Source organism: Melanerpes formicivorus, unplaced genomic scaffold, assembly GCF_026170545.1.
Source record: "Melanerpes formicivorus ecotype bairdi unplaced genomic scaffold, bMelFor1.0.p_v2 SCAF_26, whole genome shotgun sequence".
Lineage (NCBI taxonomy): Eukaryota > Metazoa > Chordata > Aves > Piciformes > Picidae > Melanerpes > Melanerpes formicivorus.
Genome location: NW_027142378.1, coordinates 12,072,770 through 12,093,172, shown reverse-complemented (window position 1 = coordinate 12,093,172; position 20,403 = coordinate 12,072,770). Strand labels below are relative to the sequence as shown.

Sequence of the window (20,403 nt, the reverse complement as noted above, 5' to 3'; positions counted from 1 at the left end):
CACCTTGCAGGCACCCAGGCTTAGCCAGGTTAAGTGAGCATTCACAGGCAGAGAGCTGAATGATGACTTTCTCACCTTCTTTGCACCACCTTCTCCCCAAGTCACACCATCCACCCCAGCAAGCCAACACAGGAGGCAGTCACACAGACTCCCCTTGACCTCACCTTGCACTAAAGGCCACTGAAATCCCTGCAAGGGACCTGCACATGCCACACAGAAGCACGAAATGCTAAGGGCTGAAAGGGAACTCTGAAGACCTCTGAGTCCAACCCCCTGCCAGGGCAGCTGCACCTAGGGAAGGTCACACAGGAACACATCCAGGTGGGTTTGGAATGTCTCCAGTGAAGGAGACTCCACCACCACTCTGGGCAGCCTGCTCCAGGGCTCTGTCACTCTTAAAGAAGCTGCTCCTCATCAAGTCTGTGCCTGCTCCCCCTTGTCCTGTCACTGGGCACCCCAGAAGGGACTGGCCCCATGCCCTGACACCACCCAGTAAGTACTGATAAGCACTGGTGAGACTGCCCTCACTCTGCCCCCTTCCAGACTGAACAGCCCTACACCCCTCAGCCTCTCCCCCTAACAGAGGCATTCCAGACCCCTCAGCAGCCCTTGGCTGTACCCTGCCCAGCACCTATCTGTCCTTCCTGAACTGGGGAGCCCCATACTGGACACCACTCCAGAGGGGGTCTCACCAGGGTGGAATAGAGGCGGTGGGGGCAGGGGGGAGAACCTTCTCTGCCCTGCTGGCTGCACTCTTCCTGATGCACCCCTGGGTGCCATCAGCCCTCTTGCCACAAGGGCACACTGCTGGCTCATGGTGGCCCTGCTGTGGGCCAGGCCTCCCAAGCCCTTTCCCCAGAGCTGCTCTCCAACAGGTCAGCCCTCAAACCTGCACTGACCCCCAGGGCAGTTCTTCCCCAGATGCAGGACTTCACAGCACCCCCCCAGCTCTCCAGCCTGGCCAGGCCCCACTGTGTCCCACACAACTGTGAGCAGCTTCAGAACAAGCTGTGAGATGCTTCTGCCCCCACAGGACACAGCCTGAGCCACAGCTGGGGCACAGGTTGGATGCACTAAACTTGGCTATTTTTGTCCTGTTAAGATGCTGGAAGCAGTTTCCAGGTCTGGGAAGAGGTTCCCCTTGCATCTGCTGCTCTTGGGCTAGGCATGTTGGGCCAGGCTCCACCTCTGCTTAACAAGAGGACTGCCTGCTGTTTGCTTGCTACCAGAGCCTTAACTGTGCTTCCCTTCTAGACCTGTGGTTGCAGTCACTTCTTTTCAAGCCCAGACAACACAAAGTCATGGGAAAGCTACAGCTGGAGAGCTCATCCCAGGCCTCTGCAGCCTGCCCAGCACACTGCTCAAGGTTCTGCTGGAGATCTTCCTGTCCCCCCTGCCTTGTACCCCCATGTCCCCTGGGAGCTTCACCCCACAGGGATCTGCCTTCAAATCCAATAGATGGGATCACTGAAGCAGAAATCCCACTTGAAGCAAACTCCTTGGAGAGCCACCAGCTGGCCTGCTGGCATCCAGAATGCAAGGCTGGCAGGGAGGACCTCATTCCTCACAAGTGTTTATGGAGTGGAGAGCAGCAGCCCAGGGCTGCCTCTGCTGTGCAACCTCTCTCAGCCTCTGTCAGTAAACAGTGGGAAACTACTGAGCCCAACCTCCTGCTGCAGGAGCTCCACTCAGAATGCCATAGCTTGGAGCAGAGGGGCTCTAAGGACCCTTCCACCTGAAGCCATGCTACACTGAACAAAACCAAGGGCCCAAAGCTCTCTCAGCAAGGCTGAGTTGGATGAGCTCCTGTGCCAAGTCTCTGCCATGTGGCAGGAAATCCTCCACTCTAGGCTGGATTCAAACATTCCTGTCCTGGGCAGCTGCCTTGGCTGGGGGCACATGGAGCACAAACCTCAGAGGTGCCACAGAAGGGACCCTCTGAGAAGTGCTGGATGTGGAGTGGCTTCAGTGGAGGCAGTTGGTAAAGCATCATACTTTTCATGCTGGGGAGAGAGGTCATCATAGTATCATAGTGTCAGTCAGGGCTGGAAGGGACCACAGGGACCATCCAGTTCCAGCCCCCTCAGATCTGGCCACATGATGGCTTCAAGAGAAGAGTACACAGAAATCAGAGCATGGCTTAGGTTGGAAGAGACCTCAGAGATCATCTACTCCAACACCCCCCTCAGGGGCAGGGACACCTCTAGACTTGGCTGCCCAAGGCCTCATCCAGCCTGGCCTTAACACACCTGCAGGGAGTGGGCATCCACAACCTCCCTGGGAAATCTGTTCCAGCCCCACCAGCCTCCTACTGAAGAGCTTCTTCCTGAGATCCAGTCTGACCCTACCCTCCCTCAGCTTCAAACCATCCCCCTTGGCCTGGCTCTAGACACCCTCAGGACAAGTCCCTCTGCAGCCTTCCTGCAGGATCCCTTCAGGTACTGGCAGGCAGCTCTGAGGTCCTCCTAGAGTCTTCTCCAGGCTGCACACCCCCAGCTCCTCAGCCTGTGCTCACAGCAGAGCTGCTCCAGCCCTTGGATCATCTTTGTGGCCTCCTCTGGGCTCACTCTGTGCCCTTCCTAGGCTGGGGACACCAGCACTGGGTGCAGTGTTGGGGGTGGGGGTCTCAGGGGAGTAAAGGGGAACTCACTCACAATTCTTTGCACAGCACAGTCAGTGCTGCAGCAAAATCGTGGTGGGAAGTGCACAGAGAGGAGAAACCAATGGCCAAAGACAGCATCAGGGAGGGTTGAGCTTTCTTAGTTCTCTTGAACTTGACAGCTGGCATTTCCTCCCTTTGCTCTGAGGTGAACACCGAGGCAAGGAGGCAGTGGTGGGAGAGAAGGTTAAAGGATTAGCTGGCTTCTGCAGTGCAGTGAGGCCACTTTGGACACTCTTTCAGACCTGCCTGGGGCATGGGCAGCAGGACATGGCAGAGAGGACAGAACCACAACTTAGTGAAGCAGGCCTGCATGGAAGAGTGCTTGGAGTGTGTGCTGCAGGGAGGTGCAGGAAGAGATGCTTCAGCAGAATCCCTGCAGTGGGGAAGACTCCAGCTTTGGGTGACCCTGAGCAAATACCTGATAGCATGTACAGGGGTCCACCTGAAACACATCAGGGGCTGAGAGAGATGGAGCTGGGCATCAGGCTAGGAACCTAAGCACAGGATTCAGGATTGGGGCACACTGGCAGAGGCAGCAAATTCCAGAGCTGCTGTGGGATGCCAGATGGTCTGCAGAACTGCATGCTTTGAATGCTGGACTAGTCTGATGGCTCTGACAAGCAGGAGAGCCCTGTGGTGACAGCAGCCAAAAGGCATACTGCTTCCTCCTCCACCCATTCAGCATCATCAACTGGTTGGGGCTGTTCAGCCTGGGGACAAAGAAGGCTCTGGAGAGACCTTATGATGGCCTTCCAGTACCTGAAAAGGGGCCTGCAAGAAAGCTGGGAGGGGAGTTTTGACAAGGGCTTGTAGTGTCAGGATGAGAGGGAATGGATTGAAGCCTGAGGAGGGCAGATTGAGACTGGAGATGAGGAAGGAATTCTTTCCAGTGAGGGTGGTGAGAGCCTGGCACAGGCTGCCCAGGGAGGCTGTGGATGCTCCCTCCCTGGAGGTGCCAAGGCCAGGCTGGATGAGGCCTTGAGCAACCTGGGCTGGTGTGAGGTGTCCCTGCCCATGGCAGAGGGGCTGGCACTGGGTGATCCTTAAGGTCCCTTCCAACCCATTCCCTGATTCCATCATCTATGAACTTGCACCCAGTGCTTTGTAATGAATCTCGCTCAGCCCCAGGCTCTGCTGATAAGCATCAGCTCCTCCAGACTGCATTGCTTCCATCTCCTTTTACCTGGCTGGGTAAATCAGGGCCCTTGTGCTCTCCATCTAAGTGTGCCCACAAACAGGCAGCTCCCTTAGCTCCTGCTGCTTTGGAAGGCAGCAGACTGTGATGGAGGAGCGGCAGCAAGAGTCATTTATCTCACCCATGTCAGCGTTTTGTTTCTCTTGTAACTCCTTTGGTTTATTCCTATTTAACCAGGCTCCCTGGTGGATTCATCTGGTTCTGAACATTCTTCTGTATCATAAACACTGCTGAAAATAACATCCCATGAATTACAATAACAGCCTGAGAAAGATACTGGCTCCTGAGGCCACACTGAGCCCCGCTCCTGACAGCAGCCAGACTCAGATACCATCCAAAACCCACCCAATGTCCTTCCCCAGACCTCCTCTGTTGGTTTGGGGCTCTTGCATTTTCCACTCAGCAAGAATACCCAGCTCCCAGGGTGCATTGTAATGCTAATGACAACCCCTCTGCACACCGACTTGCTTGAAGGATCTCCTGTCCTTCCTCTTGCATTATTAACGCCACCAGACCACTGGAAGACTAATTGCCAATGCCAATTCCCTGAGTGCTATCTCCCCCTCCACAGAAGTTTCCATTTTAGCCCCAGCCTGTGCTCAAGTGGCAGACAAAATGCATTTCACAGGCAGCTCCCAGCAGGCTGTGTTTGTCTTGTGACAGAAGCCCCAGCAGCATACTGCTGCTGCTCTCAGTTGTTTGGAGCTGCCCTCCCAGGGTGTTTATACACACATGTATTTATTGGTTTGCTTCAGAGAGCCTGGTCCCCAGTGCCATGTTGTGGGCTTACAGTGATGCTGATGCTCCCTCCTCAAGGTAGGGCCTGGGGGGGTGTCCATACAGACACACTCAGGAACTTCCAGGAAGGCAAAGCCCCCCAGAGCAGCCAGACACTTCTGTTCCACGAGGCACAAGTGCAGTGCAGGAGTGAGAGGCACTGCAGGGTCAGAGAGACTCTTGACCACCAGAAGAGCTTTTGGGAGGGGATTTTTGTTGTCAAACCATACACTGCCCATCCCTTCCCTTCCCTTCCCTTCCCTTCCCTTCCCTTCCCTTCCCTTCCCTTCCCTTCCCTTCCCTTCCCTTCCCTTCCCTTCCCTTCCCTTCCCTTCCCTTCCCTTCCCTTCCCTTCCCTTCCCTTCTTCTTCCTTTCCTTCTTTTCTTCCTTAGATACCTTCCTTACTTTCTTTCATTCCTTTCCTTCTTCTCTTCCTTTCCTTTCTCCCTCCCTCCTCCCTTCTTTCCTTCCTCCCTCCCTCCTTCCCTCCCTTCCTTCCTTCCTCCCTTCCTTCCTTCCTCCCTTCCCTTCCTCCTCACTCCCTTTCCTCCTTTATCCCTCCTTTTCTCCCTTCCTCCCCTCCTTCCTCACTCCATTCCTCCCCCCACCTTCCTCCCTTCCCCTGCCTCTCCTCCCTCACTCTCACCTTCCTCCATTCCTCCCTCCCTTCCTCCCCTCCTTTCCTCCCTTTCCCCCCTTCTTCCCCCTTGCCTTCTCCCCCCCCTCCACTACTTCCATCCTGTCACATTTGTCACAGCTCTTCTGCCACAGCAATGCAAACCTTTGAAGAAGAGATTTGTGGACAGCAAAACACTTTGAGAGGCTGACAAGGAGAGAGCTGCTGCAAAAGAGCTGCTGGAGGATTTGGGCAAACCAAGGCAAGACTCCCAGCCTTCAGGCAGCTCCTCCCAGCTCCTGCTGGACACACACAGCTCATTTCCTCACATTCACCCCAGGGCCCTTCCAGCAAGCACAGCAGCTGATGGAGCTCACCTCACAGCTGCTCTCATAGATCACCCTGAGAGCCCTGCTCCCCGTGCTGACAACTGTTTCCCCTTTCCTTTCCTTTGAGACTGAAAAGCAGCACATGGTCAGAAGTTTGTCCTCCTGGGCAGAGGGAGCAGCAAACTGGCTACAGCTCTTTGTGCCCTCACCCTGGAGTGTGCACCACAAGAGGGCTGCATTCAGTCTTGCTTCTGAGAATCAGGAGTCCCAGCACCTCCTTAAGCAATCTGAGTGCCCAGCCCTGTCCTCCTGCTTGCTTTGGGAAGATCACAGAGCCACACAAATGTTCAGGCTGGAACAGAGCCTCAGCACCACCAAGCCCAACCCACAGCCCTACCCTGCAAGGCTCTCCCCTGGATCATAGCCATAGCACCACATCCAAACCACCTTACACACCTCCAGGCCTGGGGACTGCACCACCTGCCTGGGCAGCACATCCCAGTCCCTGACCACTCCTGCTGGGAACATCTTTTTCCTGATGTCCAGAGAGATGCAGTGCTTTAGGAGGTCACTCGACTTGGAGATCAGGACAGAGCATCCCCATAGGGGACCCTGGAATGGATTCCAAGTGACAAGTACCTACAGTGTTGAGTTCCTCCTCTCCACCAGCTAAGAGGCAGCAATGGACCTCTAGAATCACAGAATCAGCCAGGTTGGAAAGGACCTGAGAGATCACCAGGTCCAACCTACCACCCAACACCACCTCACCAACCAAACCACGGCTCCAAGTGCCTCATCCAATCCCCTCTTGAACACCTCCAGGGATGGGGACTCCACCACCTCCCTGGGCAGCACATCCCCAGGGCCAATCTCTCTTGCTGGGAAGAACTTTCTCTCACCCCCAGCCTAAACCTCCCCTGGCACAGCTTGAGACTGTGTCCTCTTGTTCTGGTGCTGGGGCCAGAGACATAAATGAAACCTATGCTCAGCAGCCATGTGGCATCTTCTTTCCTGCCCCTTCCTCTCATACTGCTCAGGCCACACCTTGAGACCTGTGCCCAGTTCTTGGCCCCTCAGTTTAGGAAAGATGTTGAGCTGCTGGAAGGTGTCCAGAGAAGGGCAACAAAGCTGGGGAGGGGTCTGGGGCACAGCCCTGTGAGGAGAGGCTGAGGGAGCTGGGGTTGCTTAGCCTGGAGAAGAGGAGGCTCAGGGGAGACCTTCTTGCTCTCTCCCACTCCCTGCAGGGAGGTTGTAGCCAGGTGGGGGTTGGTCTCTTCTCCCAGGCACCCAGCACCAGAACAAGAGGACACAGTCTCAACCTGTGCCAGGGCAGGCTCAGGCTGGATGTTAGGAAGAAATTCTACCCAGCAAGAGAGATTGGCCCTGGGGATGTGCTGCCCAGGGAGGTGGTGGAGTCCCCATCCCTGGAGGTGTTTAGGAAGAGCCTGGATGAGGCCCTTGGTGCCATGGTTTAGCTGATGGGATGGTGCTGGGTGACAGCTTGGCCTGGATATCTCCAAGGTCTTTTCCAGCCTGGCTGATGCTGCAGCTCCTGCAGCTGGGCCCAGTGCCAGAGGCCCCAGCGTTGCAGGTCAGGCTCAGCAGGGCTCTGCACAGCCTGCTCTAGTGGAAGACATCCCTGCCACGGGGGGTGGACTGGATGACCTTGGGAGGTGCCTTCCAGCCCAGCCCACTCTGGGACTGCAGGCCCCTGTGCTGCTGCAGCTTGGGCGAGTTGAGGGCCGAGAGGGAGCGGGAGGAGGGCAGCAGTACCTTGCCTGAGGCGCTGAACCACGCAGGTGAAGCCGGTGGTGCGCGGGTGCAGGACGTAGTCGTAGCGCTGCAGGCCGCTCCGCGCCGCGAACTCGTTGCTGCGGGCTCTGGTGTTGGCTGCAGGAGAGAAGGAGAGGCCCCAGCCCCTGTCAGCGTGCACACACACCCCAGGAGCAAAGCACTGCTGCTGGCTGCAGACACAAGAGCAGCTGATGCAGCACAGAGGCAGGAAAGTGCCGCAGTTCCCAGCTGCAGGCGGGCTGCGAGTGCGCTCCCAGGGGGCTGCCAGGAGGGAGAGGGATGTGGAGTGCAAGGAAAGCCTTTTGGTGCTCTTGCTTCACTGCAGAAAGGCATCAGCAAGTCCTGCACATTTCACAGACCCACAGGGCTGTTGCTGCTTGGAACAGATCTCTAAGGTCACCCAGTCCAACCACCATCCCCACACCACCATGGAACCATGGCCCAAAGTGCCACCTCCACACCTCCAGGGATGGGGACTCCACCACCTGCCTGGGCAGCCTGTGCCAGTGCCTGAGCACTCCTGCAGAGAGCAAGTTGCTCCTGATCTCTGACCACTGCCATGTAACCATGGCCCAAAGTGCCCTGTTCATACAGGATGGGGGCTCCACCACCTCCCTGGGCAGCCTGTGCCAATCCCTGACCATCCTTTCAGGAAAGAAATTTGTCCTCATCTCCAACCCAAACCTCCCCTGGCACAATTTCAGGTCACTTCCTTTCCTTCCTTCCTTCCTCCACTGCAGTCTCCTTTCAGGGAGTCACAGAGAGCAATGAGGTCTCCTCTCAGCCTCCTCTTCTCCAGACTGGGCCACACCAGCTCCCTCAGCTGCTCCTGAATGCAATGCAGCTGAAGTGCAACCTGAATGCTGCAGGTTAAACCTCAGGCTCTACAGCAGACTTCAGTAATTAACAGAAAAGAAATCAAGTCTAAGCCTTAATCACCTCAGAGTTCACACAGCTAATTAGCACTCAGGCAAACCCTCTCTGCAGGTCTGCTCCCTGGCACTTGCTTTCAGAGGGAGCTTGTGAATGAATCCCTTGGTGCTTGCAGAAGGCTCTGACTGGTGCTGCAGGACAGCCCAGGAGCCAGTCCTGAGCAAGACATAACCAATGCTGCCACACAAGGTCTGAGACCTCCACTGCAATCACCTTCAAACCTCCTCTCAGTGCTCCTCCTGGTGCTTGGAAAGCCTTCCCTTGTAAACATCTGCAGAGCATCTTCCAGCTTTGCCTTTGCCTCAGAGCCTCTCTGCCAAGGTGTGAGCAGCTGGGCACTGGCAGTGCCCAACACTGCCCAGCTTTGTGTCCCTGATGTTTGCCTCCCTGCCTTGCCTCTGGACCCTGCAGTTTGCTGCCACAGAGAGCACTGCCCTTTTGCAGGGCCCTGCTGTGAGGGGATTGTAGAACCAGAGGAATGCTCTCAGCCACTGTGATGATCACTGGCACCTCCCCCTGCCCTTCCCAACAGCCACCAAGCCAGGTCTTGGTGCATCAAACAAGGTTTGTAACAGTCAGCCAGGAAGGCCAAGGGGGCTTGATGCTACCCTGACAGTAAGTGTAGGATCACAGAATGGCAGAGACATTCAGGCTCAGCACCACCAAGCCCAACCAACATCCTCACCCTGCAAGGCTCACCCCTGAGCCATAGCCCCCAGCACCACAGCCAAACCACCTTCAAACACACCCAGGCTTGGGGACTCCACCACCTCCCTGGGCAGCCTGTTCCAAGGTCTGATCACTCTTCCCTTGTAGCTCTCCCTTGGACTCTCTCCAGCAGATCCAGAACATCAGCTCCCCTCCAGCACACAAGCCCACACAGACTCACAGCATGGCCCAGGCTGGAAGAGACCTCACAGATCATCTACTCCAACCTCCTGCTGTGCTCAGGGATGCCTCTCAACTAGACCTGGTTGCTCAAGGCCTCATCTAACACCATTACTAGTGGCAAATGAGAGTGCCAAACAGCAGACACTTGAAGAGGCCAGTGCTTCCCTGCAGGTCATCTGCCCTGCCCTTCATGCTTCCCACTTCTCTGCTTGCTCCCTGAGCTGCTCAACACAGCAGGGGGAGCAGGATCCCCACCCCACCTGCAGTGGCTTCAGAAGAACCATCCAGCCATAGCCAAGTGAATCTGCAGGGTTAGAGAGGATGCTACACAAGCAGGAGGAAGGAAGAACCAGAACCAGAGCAATGCCCTGACAAAAGATCTGTGATAAATCTGTGCTCAGACATCCAAGCAGAGATGGGGGATTTGGCACTGTGAGGAGGAGCATCTGGGAGGCAGAGAGCTCTGGCCTGAATGGCATCAGCAGCATGCACTCACACTTAGCCTGAGTCATCAACTGATACAAATGACTCTCAGAGTGGGAGGGGGTGGAAGGGACCTCTGAAGATCACCCAGTCCAACCCCCCTGCCAGGGCAGGATCACCTGGGGAGGCCACACAGGAGCACACCCAGCTGGGTTTGGAAAGCCTCCACAGAAGGAGACTCCACAACTTCCCTGGGCAGCCTGCTCCAGGGCTCCAACACCCTCAGAGAAAGGAAGTTTCTCCTCATGTTGAGGTGGAGCTTTCTGTGTTCCAGCAGAGGTGTTCCAACCCTTGGATCATGGCTGTGGTCCTCCTCTGGACTGGCTCCAACAACTATGGAGGTGCTGGAAGGTGCCCAGAGCAGGGCCAGGAGGAGGAGCAGGGGGCTGGAGCTGCTCTGCTGTGAGCACAGCCTGAGGGAGTTGGGGTTGTGCAGGCTGGAGAGGAGAAGGCTCCCAGGAGACCTCATTGTGGCCTTCCAGGATCTGCAGGGGGCTGCAAGAAGGCTGGGGAGGGACTGCTCAGGATCTCAGGCAGTGATAGGACTGGGGGGAATGGAATGAAGCTGGAGGTGGGGAGATTCAGGCTGGAGGGGAGGAGGAAGTTCTTCCCCATGAGAGTGGTGAAGCCCTGGAATGGGTTGTCCAGGGAGGTGGTTGGGGCCCTGTCCCTGGGGGTGTTTAAGGCCAGGCTGGATGAGGCTCTGGGCAGGCTGATCTGGTGTGGGGTGTCCCTGCCCATGGCAGGGGGGTTGGAACTGGATGATCCTTGTGGTCCCTTCCAACCCTGACTGATGCTATGACACTATGAACTCTGTGTCCTCTTTTCTCCCACCCACGGGAGCTCAGGTTTGCTCCAGCCTTGGACTTCTGCAATTATGTCCTAACCACCAGGGATTCCCAGCTCAGCTGCCTCAGCAGAGGTGAGGAGCACAGCCTACCTGTGAGATCAGTTCCTTCTGGGAAGATGAGGAGCTGCAGGGGTTCATGGATGTCACAGAAATAATCCAGCATTCTTTCAAAGTGGCTCTTGTCATCCTCCCACCTCCTCTGGATGAACACAAAGGCAGCAACCTGCATGGCCCAGCCTGCAGGTAAAGAATACACCTTCAGTAACACTCTCACTCACTTCCACACAGGCTGCCCTCCCAAGGCATTTCACAGGCTGTGGCAGACACAGGCCTGATGCAGCCTGGCCCTGGTAAGTACAGGTGAGTGTTTGTGCTGGACACACTCACTGCATTCCACACTCCTGGATGGTGGGAGCTGTGCTTGCACATGCAGCTGCCTTGGCTTCCAGCTCAGCTGCTCTGGCACTTTCATGCTGGGGAGTAATTTCAGCCCCTCCAACTACAGAGCTGCTATTCACTCTTGATCACAGAAGGGGGAAAACATAGCACAACTTGATGCCTAGCCACTTGTTTGCAGGGAGCACACCAGCCAGCTGTGCAGGTGTACAGCCTGGCAGCAAAGTGAGAGCACTGCACAGGGAAAGGAATGAAGCTGCTGCTGAGCCTGCAGCCCAGGGGGGCAAACAGCATTGCCTTCAGTCAAGGCTCTCAGCTCTGCTGGCACAATTTAGTGGAATCACAGAGCTCTCAGGGCTGGAAGGGACCTCAAGGCTCAGCCAGCTCCAACCCCCTGCCATGGGCAGGGACACCTCACACCACAGCAGGTTGCTCACAGCCACATCCAGCCTGGCTGCAAACACCTCCAGGGATGAGGCTTCCACCACCTCCCTGGGCAGCCTGTGCCAGGCTCTCCTGGGGAAGGGTGGTCAGACACATCAGACAGCAAGTGCTGTCCACTAGTGCAGGCAGCAGAGCTGACAGCTCAGTGCTCTGGCTCCTCCACATGCCTGAGATGCTACCTCCCTAAAGCAGGTGGAAGCTCAGAGGAGCATCACATTGCCTTGCCCACGCTCCTGGCTCACTCTGTAGCTCAGCAGAAAGCCTGCAGCTAGGTATCCCACATCAAAGAGGCAGTGTCACAGCCCTGCATGCTCCTCTCTCCTCACCACAGCTCTCAAAGTCTGCTCCTCCTTTGCTCTGGTGACTCACAGCGTGTTAGACCGAGCTCCAGAGCACTCAGTGTAGGAAGCACATGGAGCTGATGGAGAGGGCCCAGAGGAGGGCCATGAAAATGATCAGGGGGTTGTCCAGGGAGGTGGATGGGGCCCTGTCCCTGGAAGTGTTTAAGCCCAGGCTGGATGAGGCTCTGGCCAGCCTGATCTAGTGTGGGGTGTCCCTGCCCATGGCAGGGGGGTTGGGACTGGATGATCCTTGGGGTCCCTTCCAGCCCTGACTGACACTGTGATTCTATGACACTATGATACCTGTTGTGTGCTCCATCTATCTCAGCCACTAGGCCTAGCCTGGTGCATGCAAAACACCTAGGTGCCAAACCTTTCTGTGAGGGGTGTCACACAGCAGGCCTGAACTACTCAGTCCTTCTGCTCTCACTGCAGCAGAGGCTGTAGGTGGAAAGGAGGGAAAGCAGCAGCAAAACAAATGCTTGCTTGGCAAGTCTGCTGATGCCTTCCCAGCTCAGCAGCTCCTTGGGAAGAGAGATTTGGGTCCACAACAGAGGGAGCATGGCAAAAAGCCTCGCTGCCAGATCCCACCTGCTCCCCTGCCTTCTGTCCTGGAGCAGAAGGCTTTCCATCACATGGAAACTTGTGCAAAAGTCCTCCCAGTGCTCACTCCTTGGCAGCACTGTGAACATCAAATTACAAACACCTTCAGCTATTCAGAAAGTTGCTGCTTGGGTGATTTGTACTTTACCTGACTAACCTGCCACAGAGCAGAGGACACAGAGAGACAGTTTCCAATTCCTGGCCCAAGTGCTGGTGTTATATACAGGCCATGAAAAATTAACCACAGGCAGCAATGTAAGGACAGGTGTCAGAGAGGAGGGAGAGAGAAAGAGAGGGAGGGAGAGAAGAGGGGAGGAAGAGAGGTAGGGAGGAAAGAGGGGAGGAAGAGAGGGAGGGAGAGAAGAGGGCAGGAAGAGAGGGAGGGAGAAAAGAGGGAAGAGAAGGAAGGAGACAAGATGGGAGGAAGAGAGGGAGGGATAAAAGAGGGGAGGAAGGGAAGGATAAAAGAGGGTAGGAAGAGAGGAAGGGAGAGAAGAGGGCAGGAAGAGAGGGAGGGAGAGAAGAGGGCAGGAAGAGAGGGAAGGAGGGAAGGGAGTTGGGTTTTCAAAGCAGGTTTGATCTGCCAGGCTGTCCAACAGGTAGCAGCCAGTGCTGTGGAGGAGCTTTTCTGTCTCTCAGTGTGCATCTCATCAGCCACAGCGGTCCTGACTGCTCAAATGAGAACAGACTGCCTGCTGGTCAGATGACTGATAGTAGAGGACCCAAGTTTTCCTCCCCACACAAACCAAGTGCAGCACAAACTATTTCACCAGTTCCAGTCCTTCACCACCCTCATGGGGAACAACTTCTTCCTCACATCCAGTCTGAATCTCCCCACTTCCAGTGCTGCTCCATCCCCCCCAGTCCTGTCCCTCCCTGACACCCTCACAAGTCCCTCCCCAGCTTTCCTGCAGGCCTCCTTCAGACCACAGCAAGGTCTCCTCAGAGCCTTCTCTTCATCCCATTGCAGTTTTGCTTGTAAACCCAACTTCATTTGTGCCTCCATCTGAGCTGGCAGAGCCTAGCTGAGGCCCTGGGTGCCGTGGGTTGGTTGATTGGATGGTGTTGGGTGATAGGTTGGACTGGATGATCTCCAAGGTCTTTTCCAGCCTGGTTAATGCTATTCCATTCTATTCTGGTCTGGCCTGGCAGTTTTATGTGGGGGGCTGGGGGGTAATTTCCACCCAGCACACTAAGGAAGGAGCTGTGGCAGCACTAACACCTCCCTGTCACCCCACACACAGCCCGACTCCCCGCGGCGTGCGGCGCTAACCGTGCCGCAGCCCAGCCAAGCGCCGAAGCCTGCTCTGCTCAAGCACTCTGCTCCTTCACTCCATGGGAGCTGATCCATCATAGCTGTCAGTGTGCATGCTCTCAGCCCCTGGCAAAGGCAGGATAATCTGAGTGGCTTTGCCCTGCTCCATTGAAGACCAGGCTGACTCAAATGACTTGGCACTTGCTGCCGGGGAGGCTCGCGCCTGGGGACAGCTCCAAAGGATCGACTCAGAGGGTGCAGGGTAAGGGGGGGTGCTCAGCCCAGCACTCAGATGGGGCACCAGGCCACTTCTTCCCCATGGGGGTGGTGAGAGCCTGGCACAGGCTGCCCAGGGAGGTGGTGGGAGCCTCCTGCCTGGAGGTGTTTGCAGCCAGGCTGGAGGTGGCTGTGAGCAACCTGCTGTGGTGTGAGGTGTCCCTGCCCATGGCAGGGGGTTGGGGCTGGCTGAGCCTTGGGGTCCCTTCCAGCCCTGACAGTTCTCTGATTGTGTCACAGAAGAAACTGCAGCAAGAGCCAAGACCAGAGTGGTGGTGCCTGGAGATGCCAGCCTTGGTGAGTGGCACTGCAAGGCTGCAGGAGTGCTTTCTGAAGCTAAGGTTCCTGACAGGCACCACCTGCTCCTTGAGAACTGTGCTGCACACCACGGGCCAGGGCAGAGCTCCTCTCAGGCAGAAGCACCATCTGGTTTGCTTTGGGCTCCTTTAGTTATTTTGTTTAAACCTCACCTTTTCATCAGTTTGGTGTTGGGAGGTTCACTTTCCCCCATGCAGTGGAATGCAAAGAATGAAGAAGTTAAGACCTACCTAAGTGACTCCATGCATCCCCCTGCCCCATCTGATTTTCATTACCTGGAATCCAACTGCCTGCTTGTAACAGGCTCCACAGACTCATTAAACCTGATACCTTTACACTTTTAACCTGCTAAAGGGGTGAGAAAGACTCTGGATCTGTTTGCACTCCAAGCTCTCCCCTTCACCTACCATATACACCTCTCAGAGCACTGGAGTCTCTCACAGGAGTCACCAAGCCTAGTTTGGATGTGGTGCTTGGGGACATGGTTTAGAGGTGAGCCTTGCAGAGTAGGGCTCTGGGGTGGACTTGGTGATCCTGAGGCTCTTTTCCAACCTGAATGTTTCTGTGATGCTGTGACCTACTTTCCCATCCCAGCTGAGACAGTACAAAGGTGCAATGCTTCATACTTCCAAGGTGCTGGGGCTTGAGAGCCCTGGGGCTGTGTAGTTTGGAAAAGAGAAGACTGAGAGAGGCTCTGATCAATGTCTCTACATATCTGGAGGGTGGCTGTCACAAAGAAGGGGCCAGGCTCTTTCCAGTGGTGTCCTGGGGTAGGACAAGGGGCAATGGATACACACTGGCACCCCTCAACATGAAGAAAAGTTTGCTGTGAGGGTGCTGGAGCCCTGGAGCAGGCTGCCCAGAGAGGTTGTGGAGTCTCCTGCTCCTGGATGTGTCCTGTGTGACCTGCCCCAGGTGATGCTGCTTTGGCACAGGGTTTGGACTGGATTCACAGATTGCATTGGGCTGGAATGGACTCTCAGAGGTCATCATGTCCAAGCCCCCTGCAGTCAGCAAGGACACCTCCAGGTAGATCAGGCTGTCCAGGCTGATCAAGGCTGATCCTGAGTGTCTCCAGGGACAGGGCCTCAAGCACATCCCTGGGCAACCTGTTCAGTGTTTCACCACTCTCACTGTGCAGAGCCTCCTCCTGATGTCCAAGCTGAATCCCCCCTGCTCCAGCTTCAGAGCAGTGTCCCTCATCCTATCCCTACAAGCCCTTCTGAGCAGTCCCTCCCCAGCCTTCCTGTAGCTCCCCTTCTGATACTGAAATGCAGCTCTAAGGTTTCCCCAGAGCCTTCTCTCCTCCAGGCTGAAGGGCCCCAACTCTCTCAGTGTGCCTTCATAGGGAAGGTGCTCCAGGCCTTTGGTGGCCCTCCTCTAGACCCACTCCAGCAGGTCCATATCCCTCTTGTGCTGGTGGCTTCAGATGATCTTTGGAGGTCACTTCCAGCCCCTACCATTTTATGGGTCTGTAAGATGTTCACCAACTTGGCACCAGAGGGCTGCCCTCTAGGCCTTACCTCACACATAACTTGAAGCAGAATGTGGGTTAAAAAGTCTCCTCATGTGGAGGTGGCACCTCCTGGGTTCCAGCTTGTGCCTCTTGCTCCTTGTCCTGTCACTGGGCACCACCAAACAGAGCCTGGCACCTTCACCCTGACCCCTACCCCTCAGCTATTGATAGCCATTGATCAGATCCCCTCTCAGCCTTCCCTTCTGCAGACTAAACAGCCCCAGGGCTCTCAGCCTTTCTTCCTAGCAGAGATGTTGAAGTCCCCCAACCATCCTCCTAAATCTCTTGAACTCTCTCCAGTAGTTCCCTGTCTCTCTGGAGCTGGGGAGCCCACAGCTGGACAGGGTATTCCAGGTGTGGTCTCACAGGGAGAGGAAGAGGAGACCCCCCCAGAGCTGCTGTGTGCTGAAGCATTGCTATTAATCCACATCTTGCCATTTCCTGTGCTGTCAGAAGAGGTGTCCTCTGTCAGGCAAAACTGCCCATAAACTCTGACTGCCAGGGGGGAAAAATGTAGCTGTGTTACCTGAGTGCAGCTCTTACTTAGGAGGACTAAAAGCCCAGCAAGTGAATTCAATAACTCTGCAACTCCAGGAGAGATCCTCCTCGTGGAATCCTGCCAGCAGGCCCTGCTCAGACAAATGGCCTGACAAAAAGCAGCTATAAATAAGGCTCCTCTGGACAGCAGAAAGTTGATGCACATCCTGCCCCAGCTAGCCTTGTATAAACCAGCAAAGAAAGCTGAGAGAGGAATAAAACTGCAGAGAGAAGCTGTGATCTCAGCCAGCTCTGCCCAGTCCCTCAGCCAGCCATTTCTGGGACAATGATTTCTCTAAGTACCTGAAGCTGGGACCCATGTCCAGCCTCCCTCACTATCAGTATTGATCACTTCTTATTTCCTGCAGCATATTTAGCATAACCAAAGGAAACTGAGAGCTGCAGTGATGGAGGTGAACCATCAACCTTGCAGTTCCTTACAGAGCTGCTGCTGGATCCTTTTCTCTCCTTCAGCATAGTATCAATTGCCTAAGGAAGAAAGGAGCCTGGTGGAAAGATCTGCAAGGTGGAGTGAAATGGCACCAAAAGCCCACAATGGTGAAAGAGGCTTTGAAAAGAGTCCCAAGGTCTTTCTTCAGTGTCCTGAAACATGCTTTCAGCACAGAGAGCAGAAATGTTTTCACCTGTAAGCACCAGTGGCATATGGAAAAGAAATCAGAGAGCCACAGAGTGTGAGGGGTGGGAAGGGACCTCCAGAGTCCAAGCCCCCTGCCAGAGCAGCATCACCCAGGGCAGGTCACACAGAACACATCCAGGTGGGGCTGGAAAGGCTCCAGAGAAGGAGACTCCACAGCCCCTCTGGGCAGCCTGCTCCAGGGCTCACCACCCTGCTCATGTTGAGGTGGCACCTCCTGTGCTCCAGCTTGTACCTGATGTTCCTTGTCCTGTCACTGGGCACCACCAAACAGAGCCTGGCTCCTTCACCCTGACCCCTACCCCTCAGATATTGATAGCCATTGATCAGATCCCCTCTCAGCCTTCTCCTCTCCAGACTAAAGAGCCCCAAGTTCTCTCAGTGAGAGAAGTGCCTAAGCAGCAGCCCAGGTGTCCCAGGACATTTCACCACTCAATGCACCACACATTTCACACAGGTTTGTGAGCACAAGAGAATTTCAACCCAGGTCATCAAACAGAGCATGAGCAGTGCTGGGCAAGTTTGCAGATGACACCAAGCTGTCTGGCCTGGCTGACAGGCTGGAGGGAAGGGATCCATCCACAGGAACAGGCTTGAGAGGGGGCCCAAGCCAGCCTCAGGCAGTTCAACAAGGCCAAGTGTGAGGTCCTGCAACTGGGTTGGGGCAATCCCAAGCACAAATCCAGGCTGGGTGAGGAGTGGCCTGAGAGCAGTCTGGAGGAGAAGGACTTGGGGGTGTCAGCTGATGACAAACTCCCCAGGAGCCAGCAGTGGTCACTGGCAGCCCAGCAGGCAGCTGTGTGCTGAGCTGCATCCAGAGCAGCAGCACAGGGAGGGGATTCTGCCCCTCTGCTCTGCTGAGACCCCCCCTGCAGCACTGGGTCCAGTTCTGGTGCCCCCAGCATAAGAGGGACACAGAACTGCTGGAGTGGGTCCAGAAGACATCATGAAGATGATCAGGGACTGGAGAACCTATCCTGTGGGGACAGGCAGAGAGAGTTTGGGCTGTTCAGCATAGAGGGGGCTCTGGGGAGACCTTATAGTGGCTTTCCAGTACCTGAAGGGGGCTACAGGGGAGGGAGTTTTGACAAGGGCTTGTAGTGCCAGGGTGAGAGGGAATGGATTGAGGCTTGAGAGGGCAGATTGAGGCTGGAGATGAAGGAGAAATTCTCTCCAGTGAGGGTGGTGAGAGACTGGCACAGGCTGCCCAGGGAGGTCATGGCTGCCCTCTCCTGGATGTTCAAGGCCAGGTTGGATGAGGCCTGGAGCGACCTGCATCTAGCAGGAGGTGTCCCTGCCCGCGGCAGGGGGGTCGGAACCAGATGATCCTTAAGGTCCCTTCCAACCCAACCCATCCTAGGGATCAATGAAAAGCTAACACACTTCCCTTTCACACTGAAGGGTTCAGCCACCTACCAAATCCTGGAATGCCTTTGAGGCTGGCTTTGAGACAGATCTTCTCCAGCCTGAGGTAGCTGTAGCGCAGCAGGCAGCTCCAGAGGAACATCCAGTCCATGCGGGTGCGGTGGTTCATGATAATCACGCTCCTCTCCCCCGGCACAAACCCATCACCAGTCACAACCACCTTGGCACCAAACACCATTTCCAGCAAGGCCTAAAAACAGCATCACAGAAGAGGATTCACTTCACTCCCAGCAGGGCAAAAGCAGCAGCAGCAGCAGCAGCCCATTAGCAGTAACAATGCATTGGAGTGACTCTTCACTGTGCTACCAGCGGCACACCAACCTCTGCCTGCCTCCTGATGGAGCAGGCAGCTCTGCCACAGAGACAGCTGCTCAATGGCAGAGGAAACCACAATTAAATAGCACTTCTTAAAGGCACTCTTCTTCCATCAAGCTCCAACATCAAATGCTGGTTTTCCCCTCTGTTTTATGCCCCACCCCAGAATACTCTCACGCTGGAGTAAAGGCAGAGCAGTATGGACTGGGAGCTGGCAGGAGATGTATCAGAGCATCAGCCAGGCTGGAACAGACCTCAGAGATCATCAAGTCCAACCTGTCACCTAATCCCTAACCCCTCCTGACAACCAAACCATGGCTCCAAGTGCCACATCCAGTCCCCTCTTGAACACCTCCAGGGATGGGGACTCCACCACCTCCCTGGGCAGCTCCTCCCAGTGGCCAGTGACTAATTACTAATTAAAGGAGAGACTGGCTGCAGAGATAATCTGTTGCTCAACACCACAAGGGCTGGGAAGGCATCAGAAGTTGCCTTGCTTTCCTCTTGGGTACAGGTGGCCAAGATGTTTGTGCTTGACTTCCACCTGCAAAACCAGGTAGAACCTAATGGCAGAAATCACAATGGCTGCACACAGCAGAGAGATGTGTAAAGGGCAGGGGGGTGAAGTCAGAGCAGATTTAGATTGGATGTTAGGAACAAGTTCTGCACCATGAGGGTGGTGGAGCACTGGCACAGGTTGCCCAGGGAGGTAGCTGAGGCCCCATCCCTGCAGATATTCAAGGTCAGGCTCTAGAGGGCTCTGGACAACCTGATCTAGTGGAGGATGCCCCTGCTCTCTGCAGGGGTGTTGGACCAGATGACCTTTGGAGGCCCCTTCCAATCCCTTTAATGATGTAGACCTAGATAGGAGCTGTAGCTCCTCCTTCAAGCCTGGTGTTTGATTCTGGGGAGTCTGCAATTGCAGAACATTGGGAGACAAACAGAGCAAGGGTCCTCCTGTGACACTATCAGCAGCCAGCTACACCTTGCCATGGCAAGAACCAGGAGCCCTTCTCTTCCCTTTCCTGGCAGTTACTTCTTTCCTCTTAACTTCATCACATTTAGTAATGATCACCAGACCATGAAACAACTCAGAGAATCACAGGTGGGAGGGACCTCAAAAGCTCATCCAGTCCAACCCCCTGCCAGAGCAGCATCACCCAGGGCAGGTCACACAGGAGCACATCCAGGTGGGGTTGGAAAGTCTCCAGAGAAGGAGACTCCACAGCCCCCCTGGGCAGCCTGTTCCAGGGCTCTGACACAGGGAAAAAGTTTTTCCTCATGTTCACAAGGAGCCTCCTCTGCTCCAGCTGCACCCACTGCCCCCTGGCCTGTTGGACATCACTGAGCAGAGCCTGGCTCCATCCTCCTGACACTGCCCTGCACATCTTTATCAACATGAATGAGGTCTCCCCTCAGGCCCCTCAGCTCCCTCAGCCTGTCCTCAGCAGGGAGATGTTCCACTCCCTTCAGCATCTCTGTGGCTCTGAACTGGACTCTCTCAAGCAGACCCTGAGGTCCTCCTTGAACTGAGGGGCCCAGAACTGGACACAATATTCCAGATGTGGCCTCAGCAGGGCATCCCTCAGCAGGGCATCCCTCAGCAGGGCACCCCTCACCAGGACATCCCTCACCAGGACATCCCTTTAGAACACACCAGAGAGAAGCAGAGAGAGCAGCAACTAGCTGGTATGTCACAAAGGGAATTCATCCTTGCTGCCACACTGTACACATTTCTGCACACCAGTGCAGCAGGAAAAAAGAGGTAAACCTATCTGTAAAGGCCTAAAG

The 20,403-nt window shown here is 55.4% G+C and overlaps 1 protein-coding gene across 3 annotated transcripts in view; it reads right to left on the bottom strand.

Moving 5' to 3' along the window:
- LCLAT1 (lysocardiolipin acyltransferase 1) overlaps window positions 1-20,403 on the bottom strand; it is a 73,811-nt gene that overhangs the window by 25,611 nt on the left and 27,797 nt on the right. For all 3 annotated transcript variants that reach the window (XM_068153706.1, XM_068153705.1, XM_068153707.1), the window contains 3 exons: window positions 18,289-18,487; window positions 10,622-10,768; window positions 7,354-7,470 (listed from right to left, as the gene is read on the bottom strand). In XM_068153706.1, coding sequence (XP_068009807.1) covers window positions 7,354-7,470; window positions 10,622-10,768; window positions 18,289-18,487 — 463 coding nt within the window. The remainder of the gene's footprint in view (window positions 1-7,353; window positions 7,471-10,621; window positions 10,769-18,288; window positions 18,488-20,403) is intronic.